At 37.9% G+C, this 25,422-nt stretch overlaps 1 protein-coding gene across 4 annotated transcripts; it reads left to right on the forward strand.

Moving 5' to 3' along the window:
• Positions 1 to 149: 149 nt before the first annotated feature.
• Positions 150 to 25,018, forward strand: BRCA1 (BRCA1 DNA repair associated). 4 transcript variants are annotated; one of them, XM_027805768.2, is made up of 23 exons: positions 150 to 400; positions 837 to 936; positions 2,953 to 3,006; positions 3,337 to 3,417; positions 3,921 to 4,009; positions 4,881 to 5,026; positions 5,722 to 5,830; positions 6,776 to 6,821; positions 7,287 to 7,429; positions 7,890 to 11,252; positions 11,919 to 12,004; positions 13,605 to 13,779; positions 15,006 to 15,138; positions 15,302 to 15,468; positions 15,907 to 16,232; positions 16,879 to 16,966; positions 18,457 to 18,534; positions 19,013 to 19,053; positions 20,383 to 20,466; positions 20,880 to 20,934; positions 22,111 to 22,184; positions 22,688 to 22,748; positions 23,818 to 25,018. In XM_027805768.2, exons 2-23 carry the CDS (start codon positions 857 to 859, stop codon positions 23,919 to 23,921), a joined length of 5,583 nt encoding a protein of 1,860 aa, XP_027661569.2. In that variant the 5' UTR covers positions 150 to 400; positions 837 to 856; the 3' UTR covers positions 23,922 to 25,018. The 4 variants fall into 4 exon arrangements, with proteins under 4 accessions (XP_027661569.2, XP_027661568.2, XP_027661570.2 ...); XM_027805767.2 differs by lacking the exon at positions 150 to 400 and having other exon boundaries at positions 848 to 936; positions 5,725 to 5,830; XM_027805769.2 differs by lacking the exon at positions 150 to 400 and having other exon boundaries at positions 848 to 936; positions 5,725 to 5,830; positions 7,890 to 8,045.
• Positions 25,019 to 25,422: the final 404 nt, after the last annotated feature.

Raw genomic sequence — 25,422 nt, forward strand, 5'->3', positions numbered from 1 at the left:
CGGGGTTACGCGGCAGAGCCAATCACCCACGCCCTGCCCTGCTCCGTCACGCCGTGGGAGGAGCCGGAGTGTCACGTGTCGGGAAGGGGCTAATAAGAGACCGGTTCTCAGACCACGTGTGGTTGTTTCGCTCTGTGATTGGCTGCCTGGCTATACTGCGCAGGAAGGAGGAAAGGGCGCGAAATGCGACACTGTAGAGCGGCCCCTTAGGGCGGCTGAGGGGCTCCGGGCTGGCCGCCGCTGGCTTTTGCCTCCCCCTGGGCAGCGTTCCGGGTGGGTTGGCCGCCCTCACGGCGGCGGAGAGGCTAGGACCAGGAGGCCGGAGCCTGGCCAGCCGGGTGCTGAGCAGCTTCACCCCGGCCTCCTGACGGTCGTCGCTGCTGGGCCCGTTCCTGCTCCGGTAAAGGCCAGGCGGCTTCTCTTTGCTTTAGGGCTTGCGATGTTTGCTGTAGGGTCTTACCTGCACTGCTTGGTGCAGGCAGTTCCCAGGGTCCTTTGCATCAGGTTGTCTTCTGTCTCCTTTACAACCTTTTCCACCTACAAAACTCCTTTTTTGTTGTTGTTTTGCTTCTGCGGCCCCTTGTTGAGCTTCTGCTGAATGCTACCTCTGTAAACCCTTTCCGTTTGCCCTTTTGACTACAAGAGGCTTGACAGGTTTTAATTGTAAACATTCAGAGTAAGAGCTCCACCAGTGCTGTAAAGTCTCCCGCAAGAAATAGCAGCAAAGTATTTGATGCTGTTCAGCATGTTATAGAACAGCCCGACAGGAGAAAGCATGGTGGTGGGATGCAGCAGGTCAGAAACAAAACTGTTACTTTGTTTTTTTTCCCCTGTAGAGCATTTTTGGATGTGAAGGATGGACTTTTCTGTGATTGCTATTGGAGATGTACAAAATGTTCTTTCAGCTATGTGGAAGAACTTGGAGTGCCCAATATGGTATGTCAGAAGAATAATATGAACTCTTAGTATAGTTGAGTCTTCTGTTTTTCTTTTCAGATGCTTTTGTCACTATATGGGCTATTGGAAAGCAAAAAGAGTTCTATGTTAAGTATATTGGTGTTTCATAAGACTCAAACGAGAAAGTGAAAGATGGAACCTGTTTTACTCTTATGTTCTAGTACATTTTTCTTTTCTAATTAACCTAAATGTGTCAGTCCTCTATCCAGTTAGGGAAAAAATGTATCTGATTGCATTAGAGTATTGTTTGTAAAGCAGCCTGGATCTTTGTCCTTTGTGTCTAAAAGGTAAGTGACGTTTGTACTACTTTAATGCAAATAAGTACTGAAATAGCAGAGATTCTAGTTAAAGCCTACATACCTAGAATGTCTGATAAGCTTTTGAAAGACTTGCTTACATTGAATCAGACTGCTGACGTTTATTTTGTCTATGCTGGCAGAGGTTTTTAGAGCCTTATGTTTTAAATTAATTTGGAAAGATTTTACTGCCATTGGAAAACCAAAGTAACTTCTGTGTTGGTGATAACATCTTTTACAAAGGCACCAAGGAGAAAGCATAGAGTGTCTGCAGAGCTCTGCAGAAAAAAACTCGTGTCCAACCTTCTCCAAAGGGGCAGCATGGTTTTTGAGGAGCAAATGCATGCATTGGATGGCTGGTTTAGTTATTCATTGGTTTAACAAATAATGTTACAAGAGCTGGAATAGAAACCTTTTCCTATATTTGCTGTTCTTTACTGCAAGTGGGATTTGATGTAATAATGACATGTATCAGAAAGTGACTTTACAGTCTGGTACTGCTGACTGGTGGGAGGAAAACTGACTTTAATGTGGAATGGAGACCTTCAATGTCTACTTTCTAGCATATGTGCAAAAAAGATCATGGAAGTGTGTACTGTTCAGCTTAAATAGCAAGACGCATTGTGAACAGCAGTTCAAAACCAGGATTTAAATGCACTTAGCTGTTTTGTTGGTAATTATTAACTGGGCAGAAGGCTGTGAATATGGTGAAGTTGGGCCTTCCTCACTTCATTTCCATATGGGTTATTAAGTTATAATTTTTCTTTTCTATTATGGAAAATTAAAATATTAAACCATCCCAAAATAGGAATGCATGAGATTGAGGAATGCTGAGGCTGCTTTTGGCTCTTGGTGTATTTTGCTATAGGCACAAGTTAGACTGTTCTGCAATAATAGGATTATATTTGTTCTGACTTTTTGTCCAAGTTACATTGTTGTGGTGTTTTAATTGGAATCGTTACATAAACTGTTTTACATAGTACTAGGTTGTAGACAGAACACAGAGATGCTTCCTTATGTACATACACGGTCTATGAAACTCATGAAATCTTTATGTGACTAGGGCTTGTAACATGATGTATGCCTAAATCAGAGCAGTATTTTTTTAAATTATTTATTTGTTTTTAGTGTATGCTCAAGGTAGGTTATATTTTAAGATGAATTGAAGTGAATTGGTTAGAGCTTTTCTGAAAGCGCTAGGATAAAGTTAAATGCTAATTTTCACACAGTGCTAGACAGAAATGGATTTAGAATGGAAAACTGGGGTTGGGAGGAAGGAATAACTTAAACAGTTTGTGTCGACATGTGTGCATCTGGTTTACACAGACACAGTAAGAGTCCACTGGACTCCTGAACCCAACAGAACTACTCTGTTCTTTGCTCTTGACACTGGAGGTCAGCATTGAAAAAGATGACTTTAGTGTTTTAATACCAAGTTTCCTGCCCCGATGAAATGCTGCCTCTTTCCAGAGACAGACAAAGATGGTGAAGAGCTAGTAGATAAGTATATATTGCGTATTGACAGTATTTGGTACCAGGTTCTCAAATGAGAAATTGTCAAATCTGTCCTACTTCTCTTCCCCACCAAGATATGTTTTTAAAGTTTAGGAAAGTGGCTGTATTTCTGAATCTCACTTTGTTGCTGCGATTTTATATGTAACTTCTGTGTTCTTGTTTTCCTTATGTTTTCTTTCTGTAGTTTGGACGTGGTAGAAGAGCCAGTTTCAACAAAATGTGATCATGTATTCTGCAGGTAGGTTTGAAAACTTGTATAAGTCAATGCTTAGTCAATCTGTTCTTATTCTCCATATATACTTCTTTAATGCTAACGATGTATACTGTGATTTGGTAACTGAATATGTAAATATTTTAGGGGGAAGTTATTTCTGAATAATAACTGCAGTTTCACAGATGTGTTGGAGGGGATTGATTAATTATTCATAACACCAGAACAGGAATACAGGCATTCAACTTGATAATGAAGGTTTTCTATGAAGTGGTGCATGCCCGGGCTCAGTTTTAAAGAAAATAAAATCCTCCCTTTTGTTACCATCATGAGTACTCTTTGGTTTTTTTCCCCTAGATTCTGCATGTTTAAGCTCTTCAGTAGAAAGAAAAAAGGTGTGGTACAGTGTCCTCTGTGTAAGACTGAAGTTACCAAGAGGTAATGCATCTTTGCAAATGGGTTTGAGGATAAAAAGCTTGAACTCTAAGGAAAAGTTAATCATGGTCTTAAAAACATCTTAGCAGAAGACTGAAATAAACAAAGGTGGTTAAGTAAACTGTCAGTTCTAAAGGAGTAATTCTTTAGTGCCTTACCTCAGTATAAACTTTTTTCAAGTTACTGCAGGTGAAGATGCCATTCTTAACAAATGTTTGTGCTATCGAGTATAGACTGTATTATTGTTCAATCATTACAACTAATTTCTCTATGCTAAACCTATGTGAGGAAAAATAGGAAATTTTCATTTTGTGATAGCTTTAATTCCCATAGTAATGGTTGTTTTGGGGAATTGTGGTGTTACTTGGCAACAATTTCTCATTGTCTCATGTTCCACTTCGGAGTTTTACTCCTTTTTTTGTTCAGCCTAAATTAAAGGAGAACTATTAATAGTTGACCCTTACATCTGCTGTTTTAAAACAACTCATACGGTAATGTTATTTCAGAAGTCTGAGAGAAAATGCCAGATTTAAGCAACTAATTGAAGCATTGTTGGAAACTATCTATGCGTTTGAGCTTGACACTGGAGTAAAGTGTAAGTGTTGTGAATGTATACCCCCGCTTCTTTTTTTTAAATGAGTTTTTGACGTTTGTATCATAAGCATTTGCAGTGTATCTTGTTTACTGTGCAGTACTTGGTATGGAAAGAATTATCAGATTTTTTTTCTTGGATGTAGAAGCATAAGTTTCGTTAAGTTCCCAAGCTTTCCCTTCAATAACCTCTTGACAAATCTGAAGGGTTTTTAGTGTGTTTGATGACTCCGACCAATCTTATTTTCCATTCTTGAAATATGGCTGAATGTGTACCAAATAACCTTCAGTCTATGGCTGTGTGACAAAGTCCCACTCTTGATTATGCCCAACCTTGCAGCTTTAACTTCTTAGACATCTTAGAGCCTGAATTAGCAAGTGGTACAACAGTGTATGTTAACTTGCCCCGTTCAGATATATCCTTTTGGAATCCAATTTATCCTTCCTAGTACTCAATGTCTTGTAAAGGATATTGGCAAGTCAGATGCATGCTGCTTTATATTTTGGGAAACAAGGTGTTGTTGGGGGTGGGTGAATTTTTTCTTAGTATATTGTGCTATAAAAACTATACTTCCTTTTCAACTTGTTCAGACATTCTAAAATCACCAGCGTTAGATCCTGTTCTGGCTAGATTATCTATATAAGCAAAATTGGTTGAGAAAACTAGCTGGCAAGATCAAATTTTACTTAATACTTGAATAGTACTCATAAAGAACAATCAGACTAAAAAGTTAATCAGTTTTTTCTTTGATAATTGCATTTTAGCTGTATATACGCTAGTTTCATAGGGTCTGTGCAAGGCTATTTTATTAATATATAATACCTGTTGTCATGTCCCATTTAAGAAAGTTTTTTTTCCTGTTGACACTTTTCAGTTTTAAACAGTCATCACGTTCCTAAAACATCCACAGAAGCCACTGCTACTGAGTCCCTGTGTAAAGAAAGTTCTGTCATCCAAAGTAAGGTCTTCAGAAACAGGAAAAGAAGTGCTAAAGAAAATGGACAAGAAAACTGCACCTTGGTACCTTTTCTTCCACCCAGTTTATTTTTGTGGGTTGTTTAATGTTTTATTTGAAATGTGTATACATGCATATACATAAATGAATGGAATAGGAGGTTTTGGCTGGTGTTCAGATCACTGTTTGACTTGAATATTCATTCCAGACAAGGACATGTAAATATTTTTGCCTTCCTAACCCACTTAAAGTTGTTTGCATAAGAAGACCTGAACTCTAAAGATAATACAGCCATAATATGCTCTGTTACTGAAAGGAGGATTTAAAGCTTTTTCATACTGCTTATTTAATGAGGCTGTCTAACTATTTGTAGGCTTTTTACTTCTTTTTTAGCGTTAGGACCATGAATATGTCTTAAGAAATCTTAAGATATTACCAAACTTAGTGATTGCTATGTGTATGAGTTTGTGGTACTTTGTTTCTTGTTTCATCTGCTCTATGCTGAATAGAATGTTAAGGAAGACAAAACTGGTAATGGTTTGAGCTGTTAAATGCGTGATGATTGGTTCTATTAGCACATTCCATTACGGGTATCAGTATGATAAATTACATGTATTGGATTTTTTGTATGGAGGCTGTCAATTTAAATTCTTAGTCTGTATGTGTCAGCCAGCCCCCTGCTGTATTTTAATAATTGCTACTTATTTTTTGGAAATAGCCTACTGTTATAAATAACTATTCCTTTCCATTCTTCTGTCAGCAGGAAGCTAATGTGGATACACAGCTTACAAACACCAGGGTCAAAGGGTGTCCACTAAGAAACAAAACCCAGAAACGTGGCTCTCAGAAAGGGATTTATATAGAGTTTGGTAAGATCTGTTGTAGATCCACACTAGTTGAGCTTATTTGTAATGTTTGCAATGTAATGAAAGGTGATGAAGTCCAAAGTCTCTATAAACATTGATTTCTCATTAACACCCGAAATGAGAATAAAGGGTCAAACGATTGACAATTCCAAGCTGGTAAGTCAAAGGGGGTTTTACATGATTTATTATATTGTAGGAAATTATACTGCTGTAGTAAACCTTAAAGGCTCAGTGTACCAGATACAAAGAAAAGATGTGTACAGATGTGAAGAAAGTTATAGTTGTTACAACCAGTGATAACTACTGTTTTGTAAAGAATATTAAGCCTTGGCACTAGCGCTTGAGGCTCTAGTTAATAACCAGAGATAAGAATGAAAACTGAGAAAGGAGTATTTCATCTCTGTCTGTCCTAGCTTTTCAGAACTTCCTTTTTATCTGCTGCTGACTGCTGATAGAAAAAAGATAGATGCTTTGCATAGTTTATTTTCTCCTAGTGTCTTCAAGGAAGAAATTGCTCCTTTTAATGGATAGTGTTCATTGCCTCTTTTTTCTTACTGCTTCTTCCAAGATCAAAGGGTCAGAGACACATATTTGAATGTATTTCTCTAACTTCCCTTTCAAAAATGTAAATACTAGCAGCTCTTTCATGTATAAATTTAGAAATCGGAAACTAACTCTTAGCTAATTAACTCAGTAGCTCTCTGTTACAAGTCACTGTATTTAAACATAATTTTGTGCTGGAGCCGTGTACATATTTGTACATAGAAATCATTATAATTAGGTAAAATACTGCACAATTGAACTTGTTTTCACTGAATAAGTTGAAAGCATCTATCACTAGAACAAATAAGCATGCATGCTTCTGTGATGGTAAACACTGAATCTGGCAAGTCATCTTTCTCTGAATCATTTCAACCAGAGTAACTGATTGATTATTTTCTTTTATAGGCTCCGATTCATCTGAGGAGCTTTTTAAACAGGCAAGCAATATTGGGTAAGTAAAGGTGATTAAGGAATTCTTACTTTCTAAAGACTAGTTCAGTATTCTCATTTCTATGTTTTAGTTTTTAGAATAGGACTGATAGAATTCTTCAAGCTGACGAGTGATTTTCAACTTCGAGGGCATCAGGGTAGAATGGGTAGCTGACTCCTATCAGTTTGTCATATAATATACTTTAAAGCTGTTTTCTAAAGGATTTATTGCTTACACAGACATTAGATCTTCAAGAGAAAAGCATGTACTATGCTTTAGAAAGTAAATGTTAAATTTGGGAAGTATAAGAGAGAATCTTTTTAAGAAATGGCCTAAAACTGTGAAGGGATCTAATTATAGCAAGTGTCAATCATGCAGCCTGGCTCCTCCAGAAACTTTCAGAGAGCGAGAAGGGAAAATTAAGTATCATCTGTTATATCTATTGTGGTTTTCTCTGTAGTGAAAGTAGATATCCCTCCCCAACAGATTAGAAGACAAAGCAGCACTTCAGACTTCATCTGAAGAAAAGCTAGAAGAACTTAAGAATGCTGAGAAAGGGAAAGAATATTCTTGCAATAATCAGCCTGACATGCTGGGTGCTAAAGAAGTAATTCTACCAAATGTCGTAGGTGCGTTTGTTATTTTGGTGACAAAAGCTTGAAAGAAAGACCACAAGTTAACATTTTGATTTCAGTGTAGGTGCTTGCAGTCTTGTATGTTGTAGTTTTGTTGATACAGCTACTGACAGTATATTGTAGAGTAGAAACTTAAAGTGTGGATAGTTTGTACACAGGAACAGAAGGGAAAAAAGTAACTTGATCAAAGTACAAAACTTTTTCTGTTCTACATACGCCATATTACCCTTTATAATACACATTGAGAGCACTGTCTGGTAGTAAGAAGTTGGATGAACATATATGTAATTTGATCTTTCTCCCTTTCTCTACAGGGAGTTTGGTGCAGTGTAATACTCTGTTTTGGGGGGGAAATAAGAACAGTTCTTTTAAAACAAAGTAGCCATTAAGCCTGTTATTGTTCTTGTATGTGTAAAATAGGGCTTAATAATTTATAATACCTATAAATCTTCAGGTGAAGTTGATTTCTCGAAGGAAAACTTGAGCAAGAAAAACACTTGGAGCATCACTGAAAATGCCAAACCTGGCCAAGTGAATATGACTGAATATCAGAGTTCTCCTTCGAATGTTCTTGCCCTAGACCTACTTGCAGAGCAGTGTGACAGAATAGGTAATGCCAGTCCCTTAAGAAATGGCGACACATCTTCCTTTAAGATCACAGAAGAAATGGATGCAGAGCAAACTCAGTGCAATAGTAAAAGCAAAGAGTTTGACTTAAAAGATAGCTCAGGGAGGAACTTGGATAAAAGCAAAGAAATAGATACTGTTGTACAAAGTGTGGAAGCTGTGGAAGTACAGGAACCTGAGAATGAGTCTTTCCATGAAAAAGAACTTCCTGTGGAGAAACTACTTCAGCCAGAGACACTTCCCTGTGCTACCCTGAATCGAGTCTCCAGGAAGAGACTGAAGCAAAGCATTCAGAAAGTCAATGAATGGTTTTCAAAAAGCAACGAGATTCTATCTTCCAATTCTTCCCAGGATGATTCTGCTGGAGCAACTGATGCTTCAGGTGAAGGAGATGCATCTTTATCAGATAAAGATTCCTGTATTTCAGAAAAGACTGACCCTATGGTAGATTCCATGGAAGTTGCAGTGGTTGAAGGAAACAAGAGATGGTCAAAACAAACAGCAGATAGCATCAAAGACAAAATATTTGGGAAAACATACAAGAGAGAGAGGAAGTCAAATACCCCTGTTACTGTAAGAGACATTTTACCTACTACTACTACAAAAAAGGAAGATGTGGCCAAGGAGAAGAGCTTGACTAATTCCAGCAAAGATGGACTAAAGCGAAAAAGGAAGAATGCCAGTTTCCTACAACCAGAGGATTTCATCAAGAAAAAGGATACAGAAAAGGCAGATAGGTGCGCTCAAAGTGTTAACTGGCACCTTGGAGATGCTGAAAAGAAAAGATGTGATGAAGGCTCTGCTGTTAATGAGAGTCACCTCTCTAATAGAGAGGATAATATGCTAGCAGAACTTGAGCAAGGAGGAGGATCCCTGTGGAAAAAAGCAACTGAAGGGGTGACTGGCAAGCACTGTGATGGGGAGCTAGAACAGAGTAATGGTGATCAGAAAAGCACTAAAAAAAGTTCTGCAGCAAAAAGATGCAGGCGATCTAGTAGAACCATGTGTGCTCTACAGTTAGTAGTCGATAGAAGTTCTGTTTCCCCTGATTCTGCTGAGCCACAGATTGATAGCTATCCAAGCAGTGACGAACCAGGGAAAGCTGATTCTGAGCAAAGACAAGTCAGGCGCAGCAGGAGGCTTCAGTTACTTTCTGAAGAAATGGCAAAAGAAACAGGTAAAGGAGCAGTAACTAAGGGAGCAAGAAAGTATGACAGCGATTGTGAAGGGTCTGTCTTTGGAGTCCAAAGCAATGTGCTAGTTCACACTTCTGAATGCAAAGACCTCTGTGAGCCCCAGGGTACTCTGAGCTACAAGCCACTCGGGAAGCTGAAGCGTAGCCATCTGGAAGCAGCTGAAGAACAGATCGGTCTAAAGAATTCATCTGACACTGCAGAAATTGCGAAAAGTCTCTTCAATCCTACACCTTCATGTCAGCATTCAAATTGTAATTCCTTTGTAGCTGATACAGGTTCGCAAGAAGGTGAAATACTAGGCAGCCCTTTCCTCGCACAGTCTCCTTCAATGACTGTTGTGCAAACTGCTTCCCACCCAACTGAAGAGCCGACTGAATCATGTGCTACTAGTCCCCAGGACAGCGGGCATGATACACAAAATGTTCCAGGGGACTTCAGAACCAAAAAGTCACCAGTGGCTAAAAATGTTTTGGAATTGACCAAGGAAGCTGAAGATAGCGAGTTAGACACACAGTATCTGCGAAATATATTTAGGCATTCAAAACGTCTATCATTTAGCCTTTATCCTGCTCACGTGAAGGCATGTGCAGTAGAAGATGCTGCTTCTGAAACTTTAAAGATATCCTGTACTGATCAGGTAGAAGATAAGCATAGGAAATATTTACAAACAGAAAACTTGCAAGAAGAGAAAACTGCTGAAAGCTTGAGTAGGGTTTGTGAGAAAGAGAAGCTTAAAACCTATGAATCTGCTTGTGTTAGTCCTATGACTTGTTCTGTCAGCAGCGCTGAAGGTTTGCACACAGGGGAACATAAAGCAGATACTTCGCAAGCTGAAAGTCAAGGGAATCTGACACCGCTAAGAGTGGGCACTGCTAGGACTGAAGACAAAAACAGATCGCAACAAGAACAGGGAAATGAAAAGACACTGTCAACTGACGTAGGGATAGAAAGTGAGGTGAGACAGAATCCAAGCAAAAGTAACAGAACCCCAAGTGATCAGAGTAATACAGATGAGCACGCTTTCAAAAGAACAGATTTAAACACAGTCACTGAAATATGCCTCAGTTCAGCAAGCAGTCAAGCAGGAAAGGTCAAAGCTGTTCACAGCAAAGGACCAATGCTACATTTTCAGTCCAGATCAACAGTTTGTGCTGCAACTTGTCAGGAAAGGTCTGCTGAATTCAGCTATGAAGTCATCAGTGAAAAATGTAGCAAAAGCGAAAGAAAACAAGTAAAGGGGGTTGAAGGGCAAGCAAGCCAAACTACTAGCATAGGGATACCTGAGTGTTTAGTCACAGAGGCTCTAGAAGAACCTCTTAAAGGGAATGGTGATTTTTCAGGTTCATCTGAAACCCCTGATGGCTTATTGTGCTCTGACGTTGAAGAGAACATCAGCTTTTCTGAAACTGATAGGGGAGAGAGATCTGCTGTGTTTGTGAAAAGTGATACCGCCCTGGTCAAAGAACTACACAACAGTAATGTTAGTTCTAAGCCGAGACCTCGAGGTATTCGGAGATCTCGAAGAGCACGGAAACTGCAGTCTTCAGATGAAGAATGTAGTGAAGATGAAGATTTACCATGTTTTCAGACATTAATAAATGGCAAATCAGTAAGCACGCCTTTGGGGATCAGTAAACAAGTGACACCTGAGAAAGAGTCTTCAGTAAGTCCTGTCACATCACCTCGTGATGGAAGTCATGATGACAACAACATGCAGAAAATGCCTGAAGCTGCCCCAAGCGATGGATGTGCTTCACCAAGCCAGGAGTCAGAATGCTCAGTCAACTTATTTTCTTCCCAGTCCAACATGTCTCAAGAATCCATCGATGAAGCACAAGAGCCAAAGAAACCTTTAATACAAGGCCATACATCCAAACAAGTGAGCAATGTGAAGGAGAGTACAACTTTTCAAGGTTGTAATAGAGGGCTGAAGAGAAGCAAAACTAACTTCAAAGAGGAATGCCAAGAAGACCCAAACATGGGAACAAACCTAGGTACAGATCAAGATTTTTATCGCTGGAGCTGTTTGTAATGTCATTGCTCCTTGCTTTTTTGCTGTTTGCATAGGAACTTTAGTTCTGTATTTGTGGTACTTACATTCTTAAAAAAAAAAAAAAAAAAAAAAAGGATCAGCCCTAAACAATCAAACAAAACCCTCAGTGGTTTCTTTCCTGAATTTGCAGTTTCTTTGTTCAGAGCAAAAATGAATAGACTGGGCATGAGAGGCCAGACTGAGTTTGTTTTATGGGAATTAATTTCTGAGTGAAATGCTAGCTTTCTTACTGTAATATGATACTTGCATCTATCAGCAAAGTTTTATAAAGCCTACCTAAGCTGTTTCCCCAGATGAAATATTTGTTGAAATTGGCTGTTGAATTCTGTAGGGCTTTTTTTGACCTTTTTATGGCTTTCATAAGTATTTAGGGCTCTTTCATCACTGTTGAAACACTTTGAGTTCTAGTTACTTTGCCATATGTGTGACATGGTATTCTTTGAAATGTTCACTTAAAGTAGATCTGTGCTTCTAACTTGAGTGTTTTCAAAAATTGTCACTTTATACTTAACAGTTGGTTAAAAGGTCTCTGTGGTAAGATACCATAGATAACTATTGGGGTTTGTTTTTTTTTCTTTAACTAAGATTTTCTTCCGCCTCCTTCAAGGTCAAGGATCTGGCTATGACAGTGAAAACAGCTATGTGGAAGACTCATGTGAACCATTCTCTCAGGGTGAAATCCTTACCACACAGGTAAGTTTTATGCACTAAATTCTAAAAGTAGTTTACATTCTAGGATATAAGCATGTATATGAAAGCTGTGAGGGCAGTGTAGTAGGCAACTGCTTTCATCGTAATTCTTTGTGTCACTAGATTACTTCCAAGAGTAATGAAGAATTGTAGAATTGCTTCTATGCCATTACTCGTCCAACTTCACCTTCCGTGGTAACATTACATTCTAATGGCTGTAACTTGTTATGTGGTATTGATTACAGTTCTTAATTGTAGGAGATGCTAGGTATTGAATCTCCATGCTTGACTAGTGCTGGAAACATCAGCTTCCTGTACTTGAAAGCTTCATTGATAGGAATTTATAATGATTGGTGAGAAGGATTGGATTTGCTACATGATGATATTTAGCTGCATGGAGTCTTGCCTTCTAGGGGTAATGATTAAATCATTTCATGTTAGAATGTTATAGATATAAGACCCTACAGGCACTGTCCAATGAAAGGTGTGTCTAGCACAGTGTATTTTCTCTGCTATTAATTATGGCTTAATGGCCTGACTTGATGTATTGGGTAATGGGGTGGTGAGGGTGGTGGTTGGGGCTTTTAGTTTTGGTGTTTCATTTTGGGGGGTGGGGGTTATCCTGTAACTTCAAGGTAGGTCTTGTGACAAATCTCCCTTCAGCATTAACAACCCATATGCATTTTAATATCTGTCAAAGACGACTGAATTTAATTCTTGTGCTTCATGGATGGTTCTTCCGTTTAATGCATCGGTGCAAAATGGAGTCGACTGGCAGGACATTCTCCCTGATAGACCTTCAGGTTTCAGGATATATTTCAGGATAGATTTCAGGATATATTGGGTTAAATGGAATAGTGGCAGTATGAATTCTTGGGGAGTTTTTTGGTTTCTTTGTGGTAGGGGGGTTCTGTTTGGTTGGGAGGTTTTTATTCAGTAACACGCAAGCTCCACTTGGTGCCAGTGCTAGAGCTACGAACATAGTATTCAGCGCTGTGGAAACTGCTTTATCCTGTGTAGTGGAGGTTTTTGGTTTTTAAAAGGATTCTTTGAAAGCCTGAGCTGTTCTTATGGGGAGATGTATATGGCATGTTTTTAATAGAAGGTATAGTAATTTTTGATAGAGAAGGGAAGAATAGGATGAAATTGTTTAGAAGGAATAAATAAAAATGTCTTTAGGGCTTGCAGTAATGGTGGAAAGTGCAGAAGCTCAATACTTGATGTTCACTATTAAACTTCATTTCAAGCGGCTAAAGTAAACCGATGCAGTTGAGACAAAATTACTTTTAAATAAATCTGTGTAGCATTTTTTAATTATTTTTTTCTCTGACATATTAAAGTCTGAGCAGCCTAAACTGAAATAATTTGAAGAGCAAAATGACTGTGTGGTGGTTTGCATTCTTTGCTTTTGATGTAGCCTATGTGCATTTTTTTTGTTACAGTAAAAGCACTGCAGTGACCTTTTGAACATACGGTAAAAACTAATTGAAAATAATTTTGCTGTTTTCTAATTTTCAAGTGTTTGTAAAAAAAAAACAAAACCAAACAATCTACTGTTTAAAACAGTTGGCTAAATGTCGGCAATATTGTGTATCCTTTGCAGGAGAAGAATGTTATGCAGAGTAACCTAAAAAAACTTCAGCATGAAATGGCTGTACTTGAAGCAGTGCTACAGCAACATGGAAGTCAGGACTGTGGGTTTTCACCTATCCATAGGGAACTGCCACATTCCAGTGGCAAAGGAATACTTGGAATGGAACAAATGCAACAAGGAAGAGGTAAATAGCAATTAAAACCTTTCCCAGCTTTCTTACAAACAGTTGTTACTATTATTAGTTCTTTTTCCCTCTACCACAAATTATAGTGTTAATTCAAAATCGGTGTGTTAGCAGAATTTTACCTAAATTCAGCTATTCAGTGAGACATGCATGTTTTATTTATAACTTGGCTACTACACCTAGCTTAAACTCCTGTTGCAGATCTTTGTGAGATTACATGGTGTAATTATTCAAATGGTGTGAGTAGGCCTTGTGATTTGGCAGTACTAATCCACATTGCTGTTCTGTCAGTTATAGTTGTACTCTTGTTTTCTTTCACTGGAATGGGTAGGGGGCATGGCACAGTGGCTGAACACCCAAAAGGATTTGGCCTCTATTGCTGTGAGAATAATTGTCCTTTAGCGCATCAAGGAACAAGACAGAAATTAGGTTGGGTATGTGTTGGCTGTCAAAAGCAACACAGTACAGGTCAGGCTGCTGATCTTGAGCAGAGAGGAGGAGAATACCTACAGTGGTGTGTAAATCCCTTGAACAGGCTGGGTAGAATCCGTGCTTAGTTAACAAGCTCATTGAATTGCATGGCATTCGACCTTACTACAGTTTGAGAATATTATTTCATAGAGAAGACTTTGAAATGTGACGTGGAAGCTCAGTAAGCTAAATTCATGAGGCAACTATGAACACCCTGCTTGAAGATGTAAGTCAGCAAATCGATAATTAGTTTCCTTCAGACAGGAAAGCTACTTAAAATAATTCCGTTAATACAGTGCGTGTTTACATGGTTGTACTAGAATATGGATTTCAGACTTGTAAAAACTTAAACTGATTAGTTATTGATGATTTGATACAGATTACAGGCATCTTTAGCGATCAAATAAATGCCTCTACAGGTTGTGAACAGAGATACAGTAATGCGTTGAGGGGATTCATAAACTGCACTAAATGGTGTAAACTTGCCTTGGTCTATTTATATCCTACTTTTTCCATCTAATACATAACTGACATCTTGGTTTTGTAGATGATTTGGTATGTGAAATAAAACATAGTTGCTAGCTGTGCTTCAAATGGCTTTAGCATTTTGTGTAAATTTCTGTTTTGGGACACTTGTCTCTCTAAAGTGTGTCTGGATTGAGATTTTAGAGAATGCTTGACTTCTTACCTGAAGAAACAATTAAGAACAGTTGCTTTCATTTTGCTTGTTTAAGACCTATTTTTCTGTTTTAAAGGGGCAAAGTCAACCTCAGAAGGAAATTTTGAAAATCATAAAGGCAGAAGTTCAGAGGGATTGTCAGCCAATGATCTCCATGATATGCCAAGTGATTCTCTCAACAATAAAACCAAAGAGTTAGAAAAAGAAAGGTAAAAGTGTGTTTGTTTTTTACTTCTAATCTTTTATTTTAAAAAAATCTTGAATTAAATACCTCTCAACTTTTGAGCAATTACAGTACGTTAGCTGTTGCTACGTGGTTCTGTTGTTTAGAATAGTAAAAAAAGTATTAAAACCAATTTCCCCTCTCTCAAGGTCTCCAGAATTGTTGCTTCCATCTTCTAAATCCCGCTCGTTAAAGAGACTACATTTGGAGAAAGGTCTTCAGTGTGACAGTATGCCGAAGAACAAAGCTCATTCTGAAAAGACAAAACCTGTGCAGGAAGCGGTACAAGAATATAGTCATTGCCAACTTGAAGCAGGTAACATTTAAGAGGGATCCAATGCACTTTGATTTCTGCTTGTTTTTTCAGGTTTTTACATACAGGCAAGACACAGCTTTTTCTTGTAAATCAAGGATTTTAAAATATTCCTGGTCAATTTAAAAAGATGTTACTTTTTGTTTGGTAGCCCAACTGTATAGCTGCCCATCAGGATGGGGTTGGACATTTTGACAGTAATGGGAGTTATCAGTCTAGCATATAAATTGGCATTTCTTGAGAGATACAATACTGAAAGTTTTAAAGATATTCTAGTGTCTCAGCTATAGGTCAGGAAAAAGTAATGATAGAGGTAAAGGTGTGGTAATAAATAAGGAGAGGAAGTGACTGCAGCAACTAAACTTAAAAGGTAAAGCAACAGCCTTCCACCATGACTACAAGATGGAATTGTTTCAAGGAACAATTTTTCTTTTCCTTCAGAAAACGCAGATGAGCAGAAATCTGGGACCAGGCTAAACAGTTCGTCTGTCTTATCAAATCTCTGTGGCAATGTGACCAGGATTCCAAATAACTCTTCCTCTTCTGTAAGGCTTCTTAACCCTCGAACTGAAGAAGCAACAATTAGTTCTGTTGTAGCTCAGAAAGCTAATAAAAGCTGCGCTCAAGAACATAAATTGAAGAGAAGTGTGTGTCTTCCTCTGTCTGCTCTGCACAATGCAGCTGGGAAAGAAAATACTACAAGTCCGGGGGTGACTAACAGGAAAGAAATGTCAATTGTGGCATCAGGTCTGAATCAAAGTGAAAATGTAAGTATCTCCCAGAAGCTTTAGAGATCCCTTGTTAATTGTTCCTGATTACCTCTAGTGCTCAACGTAGGTCTGCGTACAGTGAAAATTAATCTTACAGGAATTGGAGATTAGTAATGGAGTGACTCAAGTCAAACTTTTTCACTCCTAAAAATATGCAGAATGCTATCAGCACCATGAAGCTTAGTGAAATTTGAACTTTTTAAATGACTGTCCAGGGGAAAAAACACATTCCAAAGCAAGAGAACTTTATTTCTAGAAATAAAGCCTTGAGGCATGGCTGGGAGGGGGCAGTTTCTTTGATAGTTCCCTTGATGTTCTCAGATGATGATGATGCTTTACCCAAATTCTGATCCATTTCTGTAATTAATCAATTCTGAATTGCTAAAAAACCTGTTTCTACGATCCATTTCCAGGAGGATATGGCTTTAGGTTTATAAACTACTGTCAGGAGAGCTCTTTACTTCAGCCTATTGAATGGTGCCAAAATTACTGACTTTTAAGGAAAGATACATTCAAATGTATATACAGAATACACAAATAAAACCATTAATTTAATTACATTATTGCTTCAGACTCCTATAAACTTGAGATGTTGAGTTTTTTAATGTTTTGCTAGCTATTAATTTTCTTAACTGCTTTTCAGTTGCTGGTCCAGAAGTTTGCAAGAAAAACTCAGAGCACTTTATCCAATCACATTACTGAAGGAACAACTCATGTCATAATAAAAACAGGTTTGTTGGGAGCTGTGTGAACAAATCCTATATTTACACATCATATAAAATTTTAACTAAAGGCTAACCAACAAGCAGGCGGTTCAGCAAAAATTTGAATAAGTTTGAGAAGGTGTTCATTATTTTCTTCTCTATCATAATTTTTTTGTTTAAACTTTGGGAATCTTTCTTATTCTGTTTCACAGAGTCAGAGTGAGGGTATGTTTTGCTGCCTTGTGTGATTTGAAGCTAATGTTACTCAATTTTTTCCTTCAGCTGTTTGGTCACAATTTTCAGCTGTTTAGTGCATGTTAACATGAAGTAGTTCAGAACCAACCAAAAAAGAAAACAACATAGTACCTAAAAAAATGAGATATAGAAATTCTGGAAGTTGGATGCTATTTTTAGTTTCCTAATTTCTTACAGGGATTATAAATGCTGTTTCTTTCTAAATTTTTGAAAGAAACTTATGTTTAATAGAAAATTGGAAGCAGGACTTAATTGTATGTATAACTGCTGGTAGTAGATAGTGAAAGTGTGCTTCCATACTATTTCATCATAACTATTATTTGCATGCTTAATTAAGGTACTTAAATTAGTTTTTGCTCTTTAGTAGAACTCAAGAATCTCGTTATTAAAAGCTTTAAGGGACTTTATAGAAATTTCAGTGCAATAATACAGTTTCAAATTTGACAAATGTATTGCAATCTGAAACGTAGCATTATATTGACTTCAGAAAAGCGTAACATTCATCAGTAAAATTAAAGTTATTGTATTTCTGTGTCTAGGCTTAGGTTACATTTGTTCTTTACTTTACTACCACATCTCTTAACCAATATTTTCTTAAAAAGCTAAATATTTTGAGCCAAACCTGGGTGTGGGTATGCTATATGCTATGCTTGCATTTTGCTTCGTAGCAACATTTCTAGCTGGCTCCTGTTTGGATACAGTCTACCACACAAGCCTTTCTTGCTTTTGAAAACCAGCATAGAAAAGGAGCCAGAAAATCCTCTTACTTCAAGTCTATGGGCTTAATTTTTGCCTTTTTTTTCAGGAAGGCTATCATAGACACCATGACCGTATGTTTTTTGGAGAAGTGGATTGTTCTGTTTTCGTACAAATACAGATAGGATAAACTAACTGCCTTCTGAAGCTGTGGCGCTGGTAGAACAGAAGATGATCTTAAATGGCTGGTCATCTAAAAATGTATGCCAACATGTATGGGCACCGAATCCTACTCTTAGTGCCCTCTGTCTTGACTAGCATTCACAGGTTTTCTTACCTCTTAACTTTACTGAATAACTAAAAAAGGGTTCAGAAGTTGTACATTGATTACTTTCTGCTCGTTTCCTGAATCAGGACAGTAGGACTTTGGAACCTTTCTATAAATGGTCTTGGTATTTTGCTGCTGTACTTAGCAAGAAACTTCTGGTTTTAGATACACACCACCTGAGCTGTTCTTTTCACTAATGACAAAACTGAAAGAGGTCTTATTCTTGTTTGCTCTGCAGATCAGGAGCTGGTGTGCGAACGGACACTGAAGTACTTCCTGGGTATTGCAGGAAGAAAATGGGTAGTTAGTTACCAGTGTAAGTATAACTTGTTTTGGAGCTGAACGGTCTCTGCTTTTTGCCACAAATATACCCTTCACTTGTTCCAGTAAAAAGCCCTGATTTCTTCATGTCTTGGCATCTGTTTTGCAGAGTTTCTTCTAGATACTTTAATATATTTTTGAATGTATTTTAAAAACCCCAAACAAACAGCAACATCAAACTTCTTTCTCTTCTGAATACTTTCACTGCTTTCAGATAACCACATTGGATTGCTTCCCACCTTGACAAAAGCCTTTCCTCCCTCTTAATTTAAATGAGATGCATAGCATCTCAGTTAGTGCAAAAATAATATTATTTATAAAAGGTAAAAAAATTCTTTTTGGCATCAGGTGGTATTGTTTCCCTCTAGTACAAATACCTTGGATTTAATGTAGCAATGAAGTCAGACTGTTGGTAGTGGAAGAACAATTTTGCTATATAAAATGACTTGTCCTGTTCTGATCTTTTTATTTAGGGGTAATTCAGTCTTTTACAGAAGGCAGGATACTGAATGAGGTAAGGTGGTTTGTTTTATCTTAAGAATGATATGTCAAATGTGTAGGCAATGCTGTTACACAGATAGACCTATTAGTAACCTCAGATGTTGTCTAAACGTTTAATAGATGTAACTTTGGCTCTGAAAACTGAGATTCTAGTTTTACCAAATGCTAGGATCAAATACCACACTTAGGCTATATGTATTCATTGTTATTGGAGGCATAATGGATCTATTTTTTGGAAGAGGTGATAGGCATTTTTTAAGTGTTTCTACTGATATTGATGGATTACAGCATAGAGGAAAAGATCTGCTGTTTGCTTAAGGAAATAACATTGGAACATAACTACATACATAGCTTTGTTTTTAAAGTTTAAAGTAGTCAACTACTGAAAACTTGTTCCAGCATTTTCTACCTTTCCTAGTAGAACTGGCTTATTTGATATGACTGATTTAAGTGGATTTTTGTATTCCTGGGTAGTATTTGGATTTTCATTCTCTAGTTCAGATTTCTGGAGAATGTCATTTTAGTGACACAGCCTGGATTTCATAGATCTCTGAGCAGAAATGCCCCCTTTCTGGTATGAAATGTAGGCCCTTTTGTCAAGCCAAGGGTGAAGAAGAAAAAATCTTGGCACCAAAAAAGCCCTAGGAAGGCGTGTTAAAGGCCCTTCTGTGCTTGAGGTGCAAGGGGGAAGTTGCTACAGAATTAACTGGGAACGCTAGAATGTGGGACAGCTGTTAACATTGTCATACAGTCACATTGCTTCAAGCAAGGAGAAGAGCCTGCAATTATAACGAAAACGATGGGGTTTCTTCCCCAAAGTGAACTGTCAATATGTAGGTGTTCTTCATACTCTTGTAGCGGGCTAGACTGCGTGGAAGTTTTGGAGAAGTTTCAAGCAAGTATTGGAGAAATGGGAGTTAGTCAGATGTAGGCCTGAAATTATTAAACGCAGCACTGTATTTGTTATTAATCTGTATCCGAAGTGAATGCCCTGAAATAAAATAGATGTTGAAGATCCAGATATTATGTACTGGTAACTTGTATCAAATGAGACTTTACTGATAAGTTAATTATAGTGTTGGAGTGTAGCCCTTCTTTTTATACAGTTTGCTAGACTACTATGTAGCAACTATAATTTGTCTTTAAAAGTTGTCTGATGTTGCAGGGGTTCATTACTGCTCTCCATTTTTCCTGAAAAGCCTTTTAATTTTCCATGCTCACTTAATAGCAAGGTTTCCAGTTCTGAAATCTGATGACTTCTTCCTGTTCTGATGCAGAACACTGACCAGGAAAGTGTTCTCAGTCTCCTAATTACTGATTACTTGTTTATTTTATTTTCCAGGAGGACTTTGAAGTTAGAGGAGATGTAATCAATGGGAGAAACCACCAAGGTCCTAGGAGGGCTAGACAGTCTCTGACTGAGAAGGTATAAGCACATCAGGGATGAAAATCCTGTCCTGCTGTGACTGTTTCATATATGTGGCTATGAATATCTGGATCTTCTTCCAATTTCTCTGCTGTTCTGTATTATTGAGTTGTACAAATTTAGCATTTTTATATGTGAAAAGTGAGCCCTGTCAGCGGCAGAGTGGTTATGCTCTGTGACTCACTGCGCTTGGAGTGAATGCTATCTTTTTATAACATCAGTATAGGATAGCACAGGGTTGGGGTTTTTTTATGATATTCTTTCGTTTTGTAGGTTACAAGAGCTTCAGATATACTTTGTGAAATAGTGATAGCTTGATAACCAGTCCTAGAGCTGCAATGAAACCAGCAGATTAAGTATTGTCCTTTAACAATACTGTATGTTCTTTGTTAATGTGTTCCTTGTTTTTTCAGATCTTCAAAGACTTTGAGATCTGTTGCTATGGTCCTTTCATTGATATGACTACAGGTGTGTCATTTCAGTGGAATTAAATGAACTCTGAGCATCAAAAATATTGGGGGGGGGATTGTGTGCTTTCACCAGAGTTTTGCTTGGACCTCTTCTTGGATGCTCTTGTATTTTTTACTCTGAAACTTTCAAAAAGCCTACATGAGGTACAGGCTGGGTAAAGAACTTTATCCAGTTCTGTCTCCAGACAGGATGGAAATGCTGTTCTCTATTTGGATGCAGAGGGCTGCTCTGGGAATTTTGCTGTATTTCAAAACAGGCCTTTTACCTAGTTTGATTCTCTAGCAATGAAGGAAAAGCATTAATATCATGCTGTCTGGTAATTGCTTTAGAAGTGTTTGAGCACTTGTATCAGCATTTTTTCTTCTGTCTTAGTATCCTTTTTCTAGCAGTTAACACATCCTCAGTGTAATTTCTCTCTAGCAGCAGATGTTAAGTGAAACACACAACAAAGCCAGAAGTTTATATGCAAAGAAAATGCTGGGCAGGATAGCTGCTTTTTGTTAGTTTGAAAGTGAATAAAGTATAGCAGATGTTTTGAAAACTTAAGATAGAATTTTTCTACTGAAAATATTTGTACCTCTCTTCCCATTTTTTTGCCTTATTCAGCAGGTACTTTCTGATTTGTCCAATAGAGCTTTATTTTTGACTGGGTGAAATATCCTCATGTCTCTTGACATTTGTAGTAATTACCGCAGAGGATGCAGTGCTTTCACCTGCTGCAGTAATCATCAATTATGGCTCTTACACTTGAGAGACTTATTTGTCATCTTCACCATCAATTCAACAAATTGGTGGAAATTAAATACTTTGGCTACTTCTGTTAATGACGGATAATCACAGTTCTGATTTCTAATTTTAATTTCATGTCTTATATACTTATGATAAGAGGAAATAAATTGTTAGTGTCTTTCTCCTTAAGTTTTGGGCATGTGATGTTTTGCTTTTTCAGGAGTGTTTTGTTTTGTTTAGTCCTGACTATAGGGCAAGGGAAGAAAGTGAGTTAATGTTCCTCCGCAGGCTAGAAAGTGAAAGGACATTCTCTACTAAGGCTTACATTTCTTTCAAATGATAGTTTACATCTTGGAGCAAATACATGAGGGTTTAGGGAATAGTATCTGTCTCAACGTGATAAACAATCTATTTACTTCAATATTTTATATGTGATTTCTTCAGAACATCTAGAATGGATGGTGGAGCTTTGTGGTGCTACCGTCGTGAAGCAACCTCATCTGTTCTCACACACAGCAGTAAGTGTTAATCAATGTTGCGCTTCACATAGTGAATGGTCTGTAGTTAAGTAATATACAACATGTTGAAAGGTTACATGGCCTTTATGGGCTTGTCAAAGACTTAACGCATACAGGTATGTTGGAGAGAACTGTCTGCACAGTAATGCTGCCAAACTGCACGGCAACAGTTCTTGTGTTCTGGGCTCTGACTACTCTGTGTATCGGAGTACTCTAGCTAGATAGCTAATCTCTCTTGAAATCAGCACTGAGCCTCACTTTCCCGTGCAAAAATCCTTTAGTGCCTTAACTTAGTCACAGCATTTGTGGAGAGAAATAACAAAAAAAAAAAATATCTTTGGAACAAATGTATTTCTCCTTCTACTACCACTTCTTAAAGTCCTCTCTGAAGTGATGCACTGAAGCAGAGTTAGCCCAGTTATCACACTCTGCAGATAGATGCGAGTGATTTAATGACAGACAGATAACAGTAGCGTTTTTATTTTCTTATCTTGAAATCCTAGAATTCTACTGCTGTCGTGGTTGTGCAGCCAGATGCTTGGATGGAAAACACAGATTATAGAGGTAAAATGACACACTGTCATGGACTGTTTTATGGTACACATTAGTGTCTTTATCACCTCCATCCTTTTAGAAGTTAATTATCAGAGAGGTTTGTAGAGAAATCGAAATCAAAATAAAATCTTACTGTGTCTGAAGGTGGATGTGTGTCTTGGAAGAAAAATCCAGAAGGACAAGGTATATTATCTCAGCAATAGAACCTTAAAAGGTAGTCTGGCAGGCAGATCCTGTTCTTGGCTCTGTTGTTCTGCATATCATCAGCTGTACAGAAACTTTTCTAATTGGAGATACCTTCTAAAAGGTATGGAGGCATGCCTGTAGGGGATTAGTGAGACCTAGGAGAAAGCCTCAGATGGGACAAGATTCTCTTGGTCTGGCAAGAGTACCTAGCTAAAAGCATTAATTGATATAGCTTTGCCTTTTTTCTTTTTTTTTTTTTAATCAAGATGCTCCAGAGAAACCATGAGACTTTGAAAGTGCAAGTGTTCCAGACAAACTTACTTTTTAAATGAGATAGTGGGAGTTATGTGATGAATGGGAGCTAGTTAGGCTACAGTGGAGTTCAACAAAGAGATGGAGCAGGAGGATGATGTAAAACCAGCTGTTTCCATGGCACTGGGAAAATGAGAAAATAAAGCAAAAGATCCTGAAATGGTGAAGAACAGTCTGGGAGCACTTCAGTAATCTTCTGTTGCTTGTCTCTTAATGAGACTCATTGCTTGTCTCATACTCTGTGCCTGAGCAGACAGGAACTGAGGCTCTGTCACAGAGGTCCTAAATTAAAAGATAACAAGGACTGTGCTTTTTGCTTTTAGTGTTTGTTCTGTGATGTTCAAAACTTCCTGCCTGACCATTTGCCAAACAGCTAATTCTTTTTGGAGCAGCAATATTACCAGCATTGTTAAAAGTAGTAGTGCCACGTCCTGGGTTTTAGACTCTTGGTTTTTATCAAGGCCTTTAAAATGTCAAAGAGAAAGCAAATAGCTTAACCTGAAAGACATCAGTGAGCTCACCTAAAGCTTGCTTTGACTCATTGGTGACGGTTTTATTGTTTTTTGTCTTTGTTTTACAGCAATCCAGCGAAAGAACAATGTTGCCATGGTGACTCGAGAGTGGGTATTAGACAGTGTTGCTTGCTATGAGTGCCAGGAGTTGGATGCTTACCTTGTGTCCTAAGGCCGATCTGCAGTTCTTTTTCCATTGCTCACAAATTCTCATCAGTGCTGATAATTTGGTAATTATTTTAAGGACTGAGAATTAAGTCACTTCCGCAGAGATTATGTGCCTGTAGTGTTCTTGTTCAGAGTAAAATAACTAGATTTCTATTAACAATAAAGTTACTTAAACATTACCATGTAAAGATGGAATTACCTACTGTTCTTTAACATTTCTAATTTCAAAGGAGTCCTTTTAATGTAAAACAAATTTTAAAAGTTAGAAAATGTAGAACACAGCCTCCTCAGAGAAATGGTGATTTATTATTTACCATTGCAGGCAGTTCCTGTTTATATACTTGAGGGTGTTTTGGAGACAGTCATTTAAAAGCATAATACTGTGCTCAGGGCTTGAATTAAAACGTACTTACACTCCTGAGGAACCTCCGTATTTTCACTTTCCATAAATACATACCTTGAATAAGGGTGTATACCAATACAAGGGAATATTATTTTGTGATTACTAATGCTTCACCCTGATTAATCTCAGGCCATGGGTTGTACTTGTGTTGAAAACTATACAAACAGCTGTCTTGTTGTATATACAAGTGCCAGCTTGCCCTAGCCAGGAGGATTCTCCACAAGTACAGTCCCTGAGAAGCCAACACTTGATTGTCAGCATAAACCAATCCCTAAAACCACAAGCCTATACCGGTGTTGTGCCAATCTTATTAATACCTGAGGAGCATCTGTGGCGCCTATGAAGAGGTAATGAACTGATGTACTTCAGGATCCCAGTGACCTGTAATAAGCCCTGCAAGAATCTGCTTCTAATAGTCCCTGCCTGCAAAGTGAGACTGCAAAGAATATTTGCTTTTTGTGGAAGAAAGTATCGCTTGTTTCTATTGCCAGACAATTCAACTTTATAAATAATTTTGTACTTCCAGAGCAGAAAGAAAACCTGTTTTCATAAAGTTATTTAAACAAAATTTTAAAATTGTAGCTAAGTTCAGAGAGTTTTTCAGTGCTCAGATGCTGCTAGGTTGTCTTGGAAAGTTATAGAAAGTATGTTTATAAATATTGGAATGCTCAAAGGCAATAAAATTATTTTGGCAAGTATTTTACGTAATTGTTTACTCTCATGTGAAGCAGTCAGTCTTTGCATTGAGGTATATATGAAAAAATATCTGAAGTCCAGCCTCTCAGAATGGGGAAGGGGAATGGAGACTTGCTGGAAGAGATAAAAAATGTAAATTAGAATTTCAGAGCTGGAATCAGAATTGTAATTTCCATCAACCTGAGAAGCAACTGTGTTATCAAGTGGCTTGTAGTTGCCAAGTGGAGGCAAATGTAGCCTAACTAGGCATTGCTGCTGGTAGTGTAAGTGCTGGAAGCATTTGCTCAGTTGACATACATTACTGCTTTCTTTTATGTGACTATTTCATAACTATCGAGGCTGTTAAACACAGCCTCACCTTCAGACTGATGCTGCTCTTATCTCTAGAGCTTACATTAGTTAGTTG

The sequence above is a fragment of the Falco cherrug genome, chromosome 20, assembly GCF_023634085.1.
Source record: "Falco cherrug isolate bFalChe1 chromosome 20, bFalChe1.pri, whole genome shotgun sequence".
Lineage (NCBI taxonomy): Eukaryota > Metazoa > Chordata > Aves > Falconiformes > Falconidae > Falco > Falco cherrug.